Source organism: Pelodiscus sinensis, chromosome 6, assembly GCF_052426305.1.
Source record: "Pelodiscus sinensis isolate ZL-2025 chromosome 6, ASM5242630v1, whole genome shotgun sequence".
Classification (NCBI taxonomy): domain Eukaryota; kingdom Metazoa; phylum Chordata; order Testudines; family Trionychidae; genus Pelodiscus; species Pelodiscus sinensis.
This window is the reverse complement of record NC_143057.1, coordinates 88,866,440-88,883,407: the sequence shown is the minus strand read 5'-3', so window position 1 is coordinate 88,883,407 and position 16,968 is coordinate 88,866,440. Positions and strand designations below refer to the sequence as shown.

At 42.0% G+C, this 16,968-nt stretch overlaps 1 protein-coding gene across 1 annotated transcript in view; it reads right to left on the bottom strand.

The window, feature by feature from the left end:
• THBS4 (thrombospondin 4) overlaps positions 1–16,968 on the bottom strand; it is a 68,044-nt gene that overhangs the window by 30,592 nt on the left and 20,484 nt on the right. Inside the window, exons 3-7 of the mRNA XM_006119153.5 lie at positions 15,070–15,317; positions 13,906–14,011; positions 10,721–10,803; positions 9,705–9,756; positions 7,756–7,928 (exon numbers count right to left, since the gene is read on the bottom strand). Coding sequence (XP_006119215.2) covers positions 7,756–7,928; positions 9,705–9,756; positions 10,721–10,803; positions 13,906–14,011; positions 15,070–15,317 — 662 coding nt within the window. The remainder of the gene's footprint in view (positions 1–7,755; positions 7,929–9,704; positions 9,757–10,720; positions 10,804–13,905; positions 14,012–15,069; positions 15,318–16,968) is intronic.

Genomic DNA, 16,968 nt, shown 5'->3' with positions numbered 1-16,968 from the left:
ATTATCTAGTGGGTCTGGAATTATTCAGTATTGTCACTGATGACTTGGATAATGGAGTGGAGAACACACTTCCAACTTGGGAGGGGTTGAAAGTACTTTGGAAGACATGATTAGAGTTCAAAACAGCCTCGATAAATTGCAGAACTGATCTGAAATCAACACAATAAGTCAATAAAGACAAGGGGAAAGTACTTCATTTAGGAAGGAAAAAATCACATGAACAAATACAAAATGGGGAATATGTGGCTAGACCGGAGTACTGCTGAAAAAGAGCTGGGTTTACAGTGGATTATAAATTTTTAAAAGGCTAATTGTGGGGGGCATTAACAGTAATTGTTTCACTTTACTTGATACTAGTAAGGGCTCAGCTGCAGTAGGGCACATCTACACTGCAGGGCAAAAGTCAAATTAAGATACGTAACTTCAGCTATGCCAACTGTGTAGCTGATGTCGAAATAGCTTAATTCAGCTTTTGGCACTGTCTACAAAGCAGGAAGTTGAAGGAAGAACACTCTTCCTTCGACCTCCCTTACTCCTCACGAAATGAGGGTTACAGGAGTTGGAGTAAGAAATCCTCCATCTCGACATTATTTTGAAATAATGGCTTGCAGTGTAGATGCACACTATTTCGAAACATCAGTTATTCCAAAATAATTCTGCTGTGTAGATGTACCCGTACTGTATTCAGTTCTGGACACCACACTTTAGAAAAGATGTGGATGAATTGGAGAAAGTCCTGAGGAGAACAATGAAAATTATAAATGGTTAGAACCCTAAGCTTTGAGGAAAGGTTAAGGAAAGTAGGCATGTTTAGTCTTGAGAAAAGACAACTTGGGAGGGGAAACCGGAAAACAGTCTTCAGATACGTTAAGAGCTGTTATAACGAGGACACTGATCAATTGTTATCCAGGTAAGGTAGGACAAGAAATAGAGGGCTTAATCTGCAGCAAGGGAGATTTAGGTTAGCTATTAAGACAAACATTATGGCTGTGTCTACACTGGGCCACTTATTCTGGAAAATCAGCCACTTTTCCGGAATAAGCTGCGAGCTGTCTACACTGGCCCTTGAATTTCTGGAAAAGCAATGACGCTCTACTGTACAAAATCAGCCTCTATTCCGGAAAAACTATTCTGCTCCCGCTCGGGCATAAGTCCTTATTCCGGAACACTGTTCCGGAAAAGGGCCAGTGTAGACAGCCCAGTAGTCTTTTCCGGAAAAAAGCCCCGATCGCAAAAATGGCGATCGGGGCTCTTTTCCGGAAAAGCGCATCTACATTGGCCACAGACGCTTTTCCGGAAAAAGGGCTTTTCCAGAAAAGCAGCCTGCCAATGTAGACGCTCCTTTTCTGGAAAAACTGAAAACGGAATAGTATTCCGTTTTAAGCATTTCCGGAAATTCCTGCCAGTGTAGACACAGCCTATAACTATAAGGGTAGTTAAGCACTGAGAGAGGTGACAAAGGGAGCCTCCTATCACAGGAGGCTTTTACGAATGGGTTGGACAAACACCTTGTAAGGGATGGTCTAGGTTTACTTGGCCCTGCATTAGCATGGGGGGATGTATTAGATGATTTCTCAAATACCCTTCGATTCCTACATCTCTGTAATTCTGTCATTATCAGCCTAGGCGTTAAGAAAAAATGCCCATAAAAATAACAAAACAAACCAGAATAATAGATGCTGAACTATATGTATCTTTTGTGTGTGTCTGAATATGTATCAGATGTTTTAATACCACAGTAACAGATGGCTAAACACAAAATTATCTTAAGGAAGAAGAAGTAAAGTATGCATTGGTGTCTAATTGAATAAAAGATTTAATAAAAGCATAATCAGAAAGGTGATCTTAAATATAAGACTGACTTCTTGCTCATTAGACCCAATGTAGCTCTTGATTTGAAAATGTAGATTTTTTTTTTAGCCAGTAGAGGGCGCTCAAACAATGTCATTATTAATGCAGGAAAAACTTGAACAAAAAATAGACTAGTAGCATCTAGCTCAGCTACCCTTCTGAAGATTATTAATGCAATGAGTAGTCCTGTGGTGATTAACAAAAATATATAGTATCATGAGCTTTCAGGGGTAAAACCCACTCCATCAGATGAGTTGGAGTGGAAATAACAGAATTTCACTCCAACTCATCTGATGAAGTGGGTCTTACCCATGAAAACTCATGATATATTGTTAGTTTCTAAGGTGCCCCAGGACTACTTGTTTTTAAAGTTACCAATTACCCCTCTGAGAATTATTGATGCAGTTCAAAATATATATGAAGACAATGTTTTAAGGCTGTGATGTGCATCCCCAAACAAATCAGCCATACTTCTGGGTTGGTGCTAACATCTATCTAGTAAAGCCTCTTAGCAGTCTCAGGTCTCAGACAGGATGAAGAACTTTTGAACAATTATTGCATACTGATGCCTGTTAAAATGCCCTGATTCCATAAAGTCCTGTATCAAATCCCTAAAAGCTCTGTTACTTTCCTGCCTGGACATCTGGACAGTTTGATGATGGATAAGGACATAGAGAGAATTCCCTTAGTTCCAGTGCAGCCCTAATTGGGCAGGACAGTCCCAAAATGCACATTTCAAGTCCTGATCCTCAGTTGAATAACTCCAGGACAGCATTTCTCCTGGATACCCTGTGGTGCCACTCCATGCCTGCTCATAATTCAGGGACAGCGTCAGCCTCTTCCTTAGGGTCAGGGGTCTGAGGTGGACCTTAGACCCTCCCTCCCCCAGCCATGAGGCTCTGCCTCCTCCTCTTCCACCCAAGGGCCTACTCCTTGCTAGTCCAGAGGCTGGAGCTGGGAAGTAGCAAAAGTTGCCCAGGGAGCCTGGGATGTTGAGGGGAGCTCCAGAGTCCTGGACCTTCCACCTGCCCTGGTTGGTGTACCTTGGGGTGTAGGGGCATAGACTAAGGGCCGTTCTTGTGCACCACAGCTTTCTGCCTGAAGCATGTAAAGGGTCTGTGGAGTCCCTTAGCAATCTGGGCTCCTGGGCTGTTTTGACCAATGGCTGACTCCACCTTCTGGCCTGATCAGAGGTGGTGCTTCTGGGGAAGTGGAGGAAGTGGGGTGGGGCCAACAATGGGGTGGGGCTCCTGCACATGTCCCATTTTTGCATTTTGAAAAGGTGGTCACCCTAATTTAAACCAGTGAAAGCTGTTTTGACTTGATGGCTGTTTGGTGACCTATGTGAGGTGAATTGTAGGCATCATTCCAATTTTTAACATATGTGTTCCTGTAAAGAAAAAGCCCCATATTAACTGGAAGGCTGTGTCTACACTGGTGCAATCTTGCACAAAAGTGGCCACACTTGCGCAAAAACTTGTTGCCTGTCTACACTGGCTGCGTGTTCTTGTGCAAGTAAACTGACGTTCTAATGTATGAAATCAGTGCTTCTTGCGCCAGAACTCTGATGCTCCTGCTCAGGAATAAGTCCTTTTTCTCAACTGTTCTTGTGCAAGAGGCCAGTGTAGACAGGCAACATGAATTTCTTGCACTAGAAAGCCCTATGGTTAAAATGGCCAGCAGAGCTTTCTTGCGCAAGAAAGCATCTACACTGGCATGGATGCTCTTGCGCAAAAGCACATCTCTTGCGTAAAAGCACATGCCAGTGTAGACACTCTCTTCTGGAAGAGTTTTTGCAGAAGAACTCTTCCGCAAAAGAGTTTTTGCATGAGAATGCACCAGTGTAGCCATAGCCGTAATGTATTGAAAGTATTAGCATAAAGGCAAAGATCTGAATGAACATGTCTCACATCTGTCTTAGATCTCTTTGGTCAAATTTTTCCAATGGTTTCTGTTGCTAATTCAGCTTCACCATGGAAGGGACACTAGTGCCTGTGTTTTGTGTGATCTGACTATGACTCAAGCAAGTGACCAGTCTGCGTTAGTCTTCCCACAACTTCTACCTTTCGTGGAGCTGTTCCAATGTTAGTAATGGGAGCTTTTTGTTTAAAATTACTGGGGCAGGGAAGTCTCCTAGGGTATGTCTACACTACCACCCTAGTTCGAACTAGGGTGGTAATGTAGGCAACCGGAGTTGCAAATGAAGCCCGGGATTTGAATTTCCCGGGCTTCATTTGCATAAAGCCGGGCGCCGCCATTTTTAAATGTCCGCTAGTGCGGACTCCGTGCCGTGCGGCTACACGCGGCACGGACTAGGTAGTTTGGACTAGGCTTCCTAGTCCGAACTACCGTTACTCCTCCTTTTTTAGCTGCACGACAGGGAGAGTAAAAGCAGAGGAAACTCAGCTTCCTCACATTGGTGCCACATTGTAGGAGAACCATCTACAAAGAACGGGAGGAGTTCTAGCTCCCTGCCCATTTAGTGTCTGGACTCTTTGCTGAGACTGTCAATAAGTACACCAGTTAGAGCTAGTTTTGTTGGTGGTTCCGCTTGTAACTAGAATGAGATGACTAATCTCGGGCCAGGTGATCTTATTTTCAAAATAAAAGGAGACACTTCTGTGGTGGAGTTTTTAGGGTGCCAAAATAGCCATACAAAGGATAAAAAGTACACTACAGAAATGTGTGCTAATGTCACAACTGCACATCTCTGACTCAACAGCAACACATGCACATTTCTCAGCACGGAGTCTGCACTAGTGGACATTTAAAAATGGCAGCGCCGGGCTTTATGCAAATGAAGCCCGGGAAATTCAAATCCCGGGCTTCATTTGCAACTCCGGTTGCCTACATTACCACCCTAGTTCGAACTAGGGTGGTAGTGTAGACATACCCCTAGAGACTAAAGTGCCCTTGCACATCTACTACTGTTGGAAGACAGGGTACTTGGCTAGATGGACCTTTGATCGGACCCAGTATGGCCATTCTTATGTACCATTGGTAAGGTCCATCCAGGTCTGGGCTGAGAGAGAGGAGTAAGGTAATATGAGGAAGCTCACACAACTGTTGTTTGTGCTATACCTATTAGACGCTATTCACAAATCCAGACCTCCATTTTTATGCTTGATATAACAGTAGATGCAATTCATATCATGTGATGTTTAAGCACCTCACTCGAATCACAACATTCAATTTCTTCAGCTTAGTTTTCCCTCTCTAAGATTTTTCATAAGCATACACAAATAGACTCATGCACCTTTTTTCTCTGACATGCCTGACATGACAAAACATCAAACGGCAAGCAAAACAGCTATAAAATACTCAAGCCACTTTTCCTACGGGCTAGGGAGAAAGAAAGAGAGATTGTTATTCCTATTTTTAGATGCTTAGATGTTATAATGTACATCTGTAGATTAAATGTCTCACGTTCGTCTATATGGCAATTGGGAAGTGAAATTCCCAGTGTGGATAGCCAGACTCTCACAAAAACCTGCTGCATGGGTGGTGGCTCCGGTTAGTCCCCCATGTCTAAGCTCACTCAGCGTCTGGGCTCCGGCAGCTAGCTGAAGCTGCCACCCAGCACAATATCCACATTGTTATTTTTAGTGGGCTAGCTCAAGCCAAGCTAGCAGAGTCTGTCAGCTTGGGCTGGGAATCATAGTTACAGCCCTCCAAGACTATATCTACATTGCAGACTCTGACTCAGTTTGAGCCCAAGCCCCATTCTGTCCACAAACAAACCAGTTTGATTTGGTTAGCAAATACTCAGAACCCGGGTACATGGACACTGCTAGCTTGGAGTGAGGTGGAGTGAGAGCCTGAGTCCCACTGCAACTCGGTCCAAATGCTGCCATTTTGCAATGTGGATACACCTCAAAATGTAGATTTGAGTCAGTAGGTCTGCATAGTGCAGTGTGATGGGACATCTGCCTGCACTGGCCCTTTAAAAGTAAAACAGCCCTGGGAGAGGGATGAGAGCAAAGCACTTGAGGCAGGTACTAGCCAATTAGGGCCCAGCTGAGGGGAGTATAAATAAAGGCTCCAGGAGGGGAGGAGAGAGACTGACTCTTGCTCTGGTTAGGGAGCAGGAGGGATGTGGCTGCCAAGGAAGTTGGAAGCTTCTGGATACAGGATAGTGCTGGGAAGAGGCAGGCAGAGCTGGGGAGTTCTGGCCTGACCTCACTCCCAGGCTGCATGGCCTGAGACAAGGCCTGAGAATACTAGGACTGTAGTTAGAGTAGGGCTGGGGAAAGGCAGGTAGAGCTGGGGAAATTCTGGACAGGCAAGCTCCTAGGCTGCAGGGCATGATGCAAGGCCTGAGGGTACAAAGGCTGCAGAGGGGCAGCCAGGGTAGGCAAAGGCAGCAGCTCCACACTCCCTTGCGGGGCCGGCTTTAGGCCGATTCCCTGGAAGGGGGCCCCGTCCCAGGTGCATGGCGCACGCAGCGTGCCGTCCCAGGCACGTGGCGCATTCGCAGGGCCTCCCCTGGATTTGGGCCCCATGCTCGTTAAAGCTGTCCCTCTCCTTGCCAATGATGAGTGGCCATTTCAGACTGCAGTTTGCTCCTGATATAAGGGGCTAGACTAGATGATGACTGGCAGTAGGTCACTGAGGAAAGGTGGACATAGGGAGGAGGGGGCTCTCAGAGGAGGGGAACCCCAGGGGCTCTCAGAGGGGACACTGTGGAAGGGCAGTACCCAGAGGTGTAGAAAATAGGTAACCATGGGTGAGACACTGGCCACAAGGGGGCAAATAACTGCAGACATAAACCTGCAGGTATAAATACGGAAACCTGTTAAATTTGCCCAAGAAAGAAATTTGTGCTTTTTTTTATACTCCTTTATGGTGTACAAAGAATAACATTTTATTCTCCCCTTCAAAATATCAGGAATATCGAATGCTTTTTTTATTGAACCATTTTTTTAAAAGTGTGGGATGGAAGCTTTGTCAGCCCTCAGTTTCAAGGGACTGGGAGTATTGAATCCTTAACAAGAGAAACTCCCCTCTCACCAAGCTGTTTTGAGTTAAATGCTGCAGCCAATCATAATACTGTACAAAGAACCTGATTCTCTGCTCTATTACACCATGGTCTTTCCCCACAACAACTAGTATAAAACATTGAAAATCAGGACCAAGGAAGTGTAGGTGGTGGGTGTTATTTTCAAATATTTCTATATAATTCTTACTTCCTTTTTTGATTAATCAGGCTTAATTCCCTTGGTTTTTCAGATGTTATTAATTTGCTAATTCTCAAATCTTGAAGCGTGAAGAAAACCTAAATTTCTAATGTAAAACCACTTCCCCACCCCAAAGTAAAAATAACCCTTTTAGATTTTCATTTTACATCATAAAGAAATGAAAAGGGCACCATCCCAATGCTTATTCCTTTGCAATTGACCTTTAAGGCTGAATTGAAAATCTGGCCAATTCTGTGAATAAACTGACTTCAGTCTCCAAGGCTGTTAAACTGAAACTTTTTATTATGAGCACTACAATTCAAAGAAATAAAATCCAAATCAACAGAAAGTGTTTCTGTAGTTCTGCCCCATAACTGATATTTAATCTTTTTGTGGTATGCCAATAATTGTGTAAATAGCTCTGCCCTTTCAATGTAATATTCAGTGAGGAGTAAAATGAAAATACGTACTGCAGATACTTGAAAAATAAATATGGCGGACTTGATTCACCACAGCGCAACTCCAAATTTTCACCTCTGTAACTCCATTGACAACAATGGAGTCATGGTAACATAGCTCTGATATAATGGAGTGGAGAACTGGGCCCAGGGTGCATTAATATTAATGGTGCAGGCAGGTAGTGAATGCTGCAGTAAGCAAGAGTCCATGACCCATTTATGTGAGAAATGAACTGGGATTTTTTTCTTTTTACAAATCAATATTTTACCTCATCAATATCTGAGCATGTAACTCCATTTCCTGTGAACCCTTCGGGACAAGGCCCACACTGAAATCCATCATCTGTCTCTCTGCACCTGACCCCTCTGAAACAGGAATTGGCTTCGCATTTAGGTTTAGGAGGTTGGGGGGGAAGAGTTGGAAAGTTTTCAGCTCCCAAACCTTTGAGTAGAAAGAACAGTAGTTTTAGTGATTCAAGGAAATATCCATCATGCATTTCAATTGGCAAGAATTCTAAGGAGATACCTAATCCACTGTTGAGCAGTGGGATTATATTTCTGCATCATAAACATCCTTTATATTGGCTGGCCTGGGGCTGATGCAGAAGCAACTTCTTGGATTGTGACAGAGGAGACTTTTGTTTTGGAACTAATGAAGAATCTGCAGAACAGTGGAAATTAAGGCTATGGTGCATATGTCACAGGGATATGGATATCTTTCTGCTGAGTGAGTCCTAGAGCAGATTTATAACTTCTGCTGCTGGCCAAAGGAAAGCAATAAGTGCAGGTCAAAGTGATCCACCAAAGATAAATTGAGAACAGGTCCCAGATGGATTGTAAGTTGATGGTACTATTGGAAAGACAAGGTGAGCCATTATTTTGACTGAATCAGCAATACTGCCCTCAGCATAAAAAAACCGAGCTATTATTTCACCTCTGAGACATCAGAATTTACAAGGAATGAAAAAGGTGACGGAGAGGGCAGCAAGTAGCAGCATAATGGGTATGTATCAAGGTATCCAGAACATTTTTTCATGTACTGAGAGACTGACCAGAGTGGGAAAGGAAAAATCTGGGAGTGGGACTTGTGCCATAATGGTAACAATGTGTAACTTATCCCTTTGGCTGATTTTAAAGAAACTTCCTGTGCCTCCAATCATTGTCTCGCAGGTATGAAACCTAAGCTAGCTGAAGCTCAATCAAGATGAGTTTCAGGGGGTGGGGGTGGTAGTTTAGGAAAAGCTATTGGAAGATCTGGGAACCATTATGCTTACTCCTCTGAATAAAGGAATGTGTCCTCTGCTTGGTAAAAGAGTTTGTATTAGGGGATCTGTTGTGTTAGAGAATTGTCCAGAAAGGTTTCTCTGTTTGGCCAGGAGACCAGCCATTTCTTTTGAATACAGACCTTGCTACTGTATCTAAGTCTTTGTAACTTCAGGATTAGACAACTTGGATGCAGGGTTTGCACAGATTCCCTCAATCAGCCTGGCAACTTGAGCTGATGCCGAATGTGGCTGTCTGATTATTCATTTCTTTTACAAAGAGTCTTAGTAACATGCATATTAAGCAGTTTTCCCCAGAGACCACGTGGCACTGGTAGTTCACAATCTACATTCAGGTAGAACCTGAGGTACTGAGGTGTTATCTTTACCTCAACCACCTTGACTCTCTAATATCCTGGGATCAACACAGCTGCAACAATATGACATACAGAGAAGGTTTTGACCTTCCTGATGGGGAATACCTCCATCTTCCCCTCCCATGAAATACTGTCAGAATGGTGGTCACCGGAGGTGCTGGAGCACCATCACTTTAAAAGAGAGAGAACTGCTGTCATGATAATCTCTTTGATGGGCTCTCAACTAGAACTTAATTAACTCCTGGTCTCTGAAATAGCCTGAACGCTGTCATCTCCCTGGCATGATCGTATAAGACCAAGCTCCTAGGATAGAGGCTTGATGAGGGCTGGTTGTTAGCTGAGGTAACGTAATTTTTGGTTTTGACTGGTTATTTTCTGGTTTTGGTGGGCATAGCAGCTTTAGGCTTTACCCCAATAGGAATCTATTTTTAATTTAAGTCAAAGATGCTTAGAGACCAGAAGAATGTTTAAATACTTCCTATAAATCATATAGTTGCAATCCAGTGAATCTTTATTTTAAACAATTGCAAATCATATTTGGTCCTAAATTAACTGTATAGGAAATACAGAAATACTTACCACATGCCTGGCATTCTGCTATAGTATTTCTCAAAAAAGTTGTTTCCTTGATCTTTAGAAAATATAAAATATATGTATTAGTTGAGTGCTCTAATTTGTATCTGGCTGCCCATAGCAGTATTATGTCTTGTCTAGATGTTAATAAAAATCACTGAACACTCACAGAGTATCTTCCAATAGGGATGTAAGAGTTTAACTGGTTAAATTCCTGGCCACCATCCAAAGGCTGCGGGGCCGGCAATTACCAGGAGCCTGTAGAGTGTTTAATCGTGTACCCAATTGAAATTAAATTGGTTACATGGTTAAAAGTTTTTACATCCCTAATGCGTAGTCCTATCCTCTTTTATGGAGACTGACTTTCTATAGGTGTGTACACTGACTGCCATAGGGCTATTCATGGTGGTGAAATGTATGACTTTGTGATCCTATCCAGCCCTCTTCAGCAAAACTTTTAATAATTGCTTAACTGCAGGCATGAGTTTAGATGCCACTGATTTAAATGTGACTTAAGCATTAGCCTAAAGTTCAGCATGTGCTTGAACACTTTGCTAAATCGAGGCTGACTTAAGCATATACCTAAATGCTTTGCTGAACTGGGGCCTAAGTGCCACAGAAAGTGTTTGCAGAATCAGGCCCACAATTAATAAATAACTTATAGCAAAACAGTAAAACAACAGTGACTTCACTGAGGCCAATAGTGTAGTTAATTTAGTTTCCTTTATTTGTGTAAGATTATCTTTATCTATTCTAGTCAATGGGCTAAAACAGTAGCTGCAGCTCTTCTCCACCCTGTCTGTATGCAGGGGTTTCTGACCACTGGATCTATATAAGTAGGCCATTTTCTGTCCCACCTCCATTGGCCCCTCCACAACATGCCAAAGGTGCAGATCCCCTACGGGGTTAGGGTTAGAGCTTTACACAGGAACAATACACTTGGGTAAATTCTGCCCAGTGCTGCACGAAGCAGTGCTCTAATCTGGATTTCAGGGATTTGTGATGAAAGCTTCTTACAATACCTGCTGTCTGAGAAGGTCTTTCACATCTCCTAGCATTTGGTTCATTTGCATCATTTGACCCATGAATTGCCTATTAAAATCATCTGTACCAACAACAAAAAAGAAAAAAGAAAGATATACACAACATTATAAGCTTTTTGTTCATTTTCCATTATCAGCACTGAAATTGGAACTGAAATTGTCTTAAAGGATGAGCTAGAGCAGATAACTCATAATATCTTAGCATAAGTAGGTAGAGAACACGTAAGAGAAAAACATAACTTGGATTTTTAGGAAAGCATCTTTGTGAACTCAGTATTCTTCAAAGATACTTGATTCGAGGCACTGAAGATGGAACTCTTTTTTTTTTTTTTAGCTGCACGACAGGGAGAGCAAAAGCAGAGGAAACTCAGCTTCCTCACATTGGTGCCACATTGTAGGAGAACCATCTACAAAGAACGGGAGGAGTTTTAGCTCCCTGCCCATTTAGTGTCTGGACTCTTTGCTGAGACTGTCAATAAGTACACCAGTTAGAGCTAGTTTTGTTGGTGGTTCCGCTTGTAACTAGAATGAGATGACTAATCTCAGGCCAGGTGATCTTATTTTCAAAATAAAAGGAGACACTTCTGTGGTGGAGTTTTTAGGGTGCCAAAATAGCCATACAAAGGATAAAAAGTACACTACAGAAATGTGTGCTAATGTCACGACTGCACATCTCTGACTCAGCAGCAACACATGCACATTTCTCAGCATGGAGGACTTTTTCCAGTTACTTAATACTCTGAATGCATTTATTATGATGCTCTGTACATCTCAGTAACATACACTGTGAGCCAAAGAGCAGCTCTGATAGTATGTACACTTATTTGGCTTTTCTTTCCACTCTCAACATGATGAACAGTGTTTAAAGCTAGTTCCGGGGAACTGTTTGTTTCTGGTAAACATAGATCAAATTCTGCTCAGTAGAGCAGTACATCTTGAACATATCTATTGTTGTTGTTATAATATAAAAAAAGTTTGATAGTCATAGAGGTCATGGCAGTCATGGATTCTGTGACTTGTGCAGACCTCTATGACTTCCTCAGACAGCGGTATTATCAGAGGTGTGATCCGAGCTGTGGTTAGGCCTAAGCCTGCCAGAGCAGCAACTGGCAGCCAGTCCACAGAGCTGCCAGAGCAGCAGCCCCAGGGCTGAAGCAGCAGGTAGAGGGGGACTGAGAGAGAGATGGGTTTGCAGTTTAGGTTACAGGGCTGCCAGAGCCATGACAGGCAGCTTATCCCCAGAGCCACGAGAGCAGTGGCCCTCAATGGTGCCCCTGTGGCTAGAGTTGCCGAATGGTTTAACCAAAAATACCGAATACCCCCCCCCCCAAAAAAAAATACCGGGAAAAAAATTCTGTTGAGGAAAAAAAGGGGGAGACTAAAGTTGTTGAGCAAAGAAAAGGGACCCCGACAGCAGTTAAAAATTAAAAATCAGCATGGCTCCTTTAAGAACAGGATTTTTTTGCTGGTGGCCATTTTGTTTTTCTGTTTCAGCCACAAGACAAGCCCCAGCAGACAGGGGCAGATGACAGTTTTGCGGGCCCCCCCCCCTTTGCCACGGCGCATGTGCAGTGACGCCATGTGCATGCGCAGCGGCGCCACGGCGCATGCGCGGGGCTTTCTGAAGCTCGGGGCCCGGGGCGGCCGCCCCGTTCGCCCTGCCCTATATCCGCCCCTGCCTGCAGAACCAGGTAAGTGGGAGGGGGTCTTGCGGGGGGCCCGTGGGCTGAGTGTGTCATAGGGTTGCCAGGTGTCTGGTATTTTTGCCTCCTGGCAGGGAAAAAAAAATCAGAAAATACCAGACATTTTAGGTGTCCGGTATTTTCTGAATTTTTTTACAGGACAGGAGACAAAAATACCGGACTGTCTGGGTCAATACCAGACACCTGGCAACCCTACTTGTGGCCCTTCCTCTGCTAGTCCCCCCACCCTGAGTATTTTTAGTAAAACATAGACAAAGACTTCATGGGCTTCCATGAATTTTTCATTGTCCACAGCCTGTCCCCGTCTTTCACTAAAAACACCCATGGCAGAATCTTAACCATAATCATTAATCTAACACACATACAAACAGCTGGTCGGTCAGGAATTTTTCAATAAAATGTTTTTTCCCCATCAGAAAATGCTGATTCATGGAAGCTGAAATTTACAAAGAAAATGTATCTGTTTTGATGAAATTTTGAACAGGAAGGTTTCTCAGGTCCATTAGAGAATTTCTAGTCAAAATGAGAGCACTCCCATCCCAAACTACCTGGTGGTCAGATACTCCCTTAGGGTGTGGGTGACTCAGATTCAAGTCTCTGCTTTGGAGCAGGATAATTTGAGGAAATGTTCCAACTATCCGGCTGCAGGCTTTTACAGTAGCAGGACAAAAACAACTTTTGAGACTTCTGAAAACTTTAGTGAAACAGAAAACTTGTTTTCCAGACAAGGTACTCTTGTGTAAAAATGATGAACCCTGGCTCCCAACTATATTAAAACCGTGGTTTTGGCAGGGGAGGGCAGAAGGTTTGTCACAGATCCTGTTTGTTATTTACAAGGACATTTTTACTCTTAAACAGGCCCTATTGGTTTCATTTTTTGCATGTAATTTTGTACACACAGCACTAACTTATTCTAATCTTCCCATCTCCAGGCATACGAAAACAGTCACAGTTTGTCAATAAATCAGTTTGCTCTTCCCTGTCTACTCCTTCACCTCTTACTGTGTGGGAGAGGAATCACAGCAGCCCTTACCCTTTTGCTGCTCACCATCTGGATGACTCAATAACCAGGAATTATGTTACATGTAAAAAGAAATCTGTTTAAAAACGCAAAACAATTAGATCCTCTACTTCAAGCAGAACCATTTCACCGGCTCTGTGAGAACCTAGCGAAAGAGCAGTGGGATTGTCCTGCTACCTTGGAGCATTCCTTCAAATAAGAAAAGCCCTTTCCCAGAACCACTGTCTTTCCCATTACTGTGTCAGTGACTTATTGCTTCATTATATGCACCTGTGACTGTTTTCCTCTCCATCATGTGACTTTTCTTAGACTCATGACTGTAATGTACATTTTTATTTGATTGTCCTAATTAAATTGAATGGCTTCTTCAAGTTCATAAAATACACTGTAATTGGTTCCTCAGGATATCTTATGGACGCAAGGTAATTTAACTTATTTACCTGTGTTCTGAGTAGCAGGCTCAATCTGCTGAAGGAAGCAATCTTGCAGACTTGCTACTTGAGAAAGTGAGCCTTTCACTACCACTTTCAGTTCATCCAAAGTGTCCTGGAGCAATGAGAGAAATTCACAGTTTCCATCTCCAGTGCAATTCTTGAAATAGGGCAAGCCTCTTAACTAATGTGTGGACAGCTCTAAATCTGTGCTGAGTGGAATGGCTTAGTAGCCAAACTACTGCACCTCCTAACTACTTTGGTCATTCCTTAAAATCCTTTTGACAGAAGACATTGTAATGACCTGGGCAAAACCCCACATTGTGGTTTTGTAGTTTTTCCACACAGATTTATATTTTTGCCATTTTGAATCACATGATTTCACACAACAAAGGTCAAAGATATTGCTGTAATAACAATATTAAAAAATCTTCTGTGATTTCAATGCAAAGGCATTTTTCTTGAAAACAAAATCATGATCAAAAAAATTGGTTACCATACCTTAACCTTCAATGGGTGTCATTGAAATGGGCTCCTTTTCAAGTTTGCAATAAAACAAGAGGAAAATACTTCATTTTTTACTAGTTTTCCATTTTGTTATGAATATTTTGCACACAACTATTTGCAATGATGGAACATATTCATTCATTCTGTGTTCCTGTCAGATATTGTTTTCCTAGGATTGTTGATGTGGAAATCACAAGAAAAGCATCAGCTCCCTGCTTGGAATAGCCAGGCAGAGGTAGAGAGCAAGATTATAATCATATTGCTGGGATTTTGATGCCAGACCATTGCCAGTGTGGTTTCTTTCAATTTCTGAATCACAGTCATTACTGTAGACTGAAGAATCAAACTGCATATTTCTTGTACGCATGCACATTGATCATACATGCAGTCTATCTATTGTTCCTACTGAAAATCTGCCATAATTAACAATTTACAAATGATCCGATCTTCAAGTAATACCTGGACTAAAACATCTTAGTGAGGTAAATTGTAAACTGGGGGAAATCCTGGTCCCTTCGTAATCAATGGCAAAATTCTCATTCACTTTAGTGCAGCCTGGATTTCACTCCATATCTGAAGAACCCATCCTATTTCCCATTAATTTTACAGATTACTGTAATACCTTCCTTCCAATTGCTCCACTTGCTCTTAAGTTTTCATGCTTACCTGTGCCTTTTTCTGTAGGGTGCGAATTTCCAGAGACTCTGAGCTCTGGTATAGACCTGAAAACGCTTTAGGCAGACCTTGAATGGCATCCACCTGCATGCAATCTAGATATAACTCTGCTGTGATGGATCCCCGTTGCAGACCACTCAACCTCAAAAGGACTGCATGGCGCTTCCCATCAGCCAACTGGATGCTGCTGAACATCACAGAGTTTAACTTCCCATCATTCTTCAAGTAACGCAGGCTGACTGTTAGAAAACACAACACGTCTATCAGATAACACAAAATGTGAGGCAGGTCCTGATAATCTGAGTGGCTGGTGATTGGAAGATCACTGTAGAATACTTCTCATTGCTCTGGTTTCTTTCATCACTTCTGCTTTAACAAATGTATCCCATATGCAAATATATGCAGGGAAAATAAATTTGACATAGACTAGCAGGAAATGCAGATGGAAGAGAACTCTTATTCATCTCCCCAAAGGTGCAGCATTGTTGCCTACAGATCATCCTCCAGTGCTTTGTTCAGGCTCATTTTAAATGACTCAAATGATAGAGCATATGTCATCATAAGAGGGCATAATGTAATAAAATACCTATTAATAGTGGTACAGCATTTAACTGGCAATCTGCAATAAATAGTATGTCAGAATTATATTTGACATCTAAAAGTTACCCTGCAGCAGAAATACAAAGCTCAAGTGTAAGTTTCAATAATGAGTATAACATCTCTGCAAAGGGTGCTAACAATTGTGTAGTCAAATACATGGTCAATTACTACTTGATTCCATTTCTTTATCTGTCTTTCACCATGATAAACAGAAAATGAATGCAAAAAGTAACACAGAAGAGAATGCACACAGAATACTAAAATCTCTCAACACTTCCTTATAGAGTTGTAAATCACCTGGCTTACTTGATATTCTTACCTGGCTCCCAGAATAAATTGTACTTCACAAAAGGGTACTCTTGTTAACTAAATTACAATATTGAAAAAAAAAAACTTTAAAAAGTAAGATAAAAAGCTATCCCCTATGGAAACTGAATCTACAAGTGAGAGTGAAACACTTCTCTGATGCCACCCAGCACTTATCCTTATGTTTACCCACTAAACTTTCTTCTGTCCACAGTTTCTTAGGCTCAGCAAGATTGCTACCCTCATATGTGGAGATCTATAACGGCAGCAGGGAAAGCACATCTAAAGTGCATACAGTTACTTTTCAACATCCCACTGACTTATCTTAAATAAGGTTATTGGAATCTGGCCCTGCAAACATTGACTTCTAAACATCTCAAGGGGATGGTAATTATCTCAAATTTGCTTAAAAGCAAAGCTAATAACATATATAAGCAACAGTCATGTACTTCCTTCATCTTTAGTAACCTTATAAAAGTGTTTGGAGAATTTTTTTAATGCAGCTTCTTTTTAATTGGATAAAAGGTTGTTGTTACATTCTTCCTACCTAGACTCCTCCAGACTCCACAACATTTTAATGGTCCTGGGAATGAGAAGTCTGTAAGTTATCCAACGAGTGTCCGTATGTGAGGCAGAAGGTCTATACGTAGGATGCTGTAAAAGCTTCAAAAATGTTCCCTAAATGTAAAGCCATATGGCACATATTACATATGATATATTCATGGTTGCAACCCTCTAGACTTGAAGAAACTCTTCTATTTGCCATTTATTTTAAAGTCTGGGTTTTCCACTATTCTTTTTATATTATTAATGACTCTTTGTGCTTCCTCTGTGTTTTGAACTTCCTTAGAGTTTTATTTGGACATTGATGCATTGATAATTTCTTTTGGTAATTTCTTTCAGCATTTGTTTTGTTTTACCAGTACAAATCTATAGTAATTCCAATGATTCTGATTAAGTCACTTCTGGCTTATGTGGCCTCTT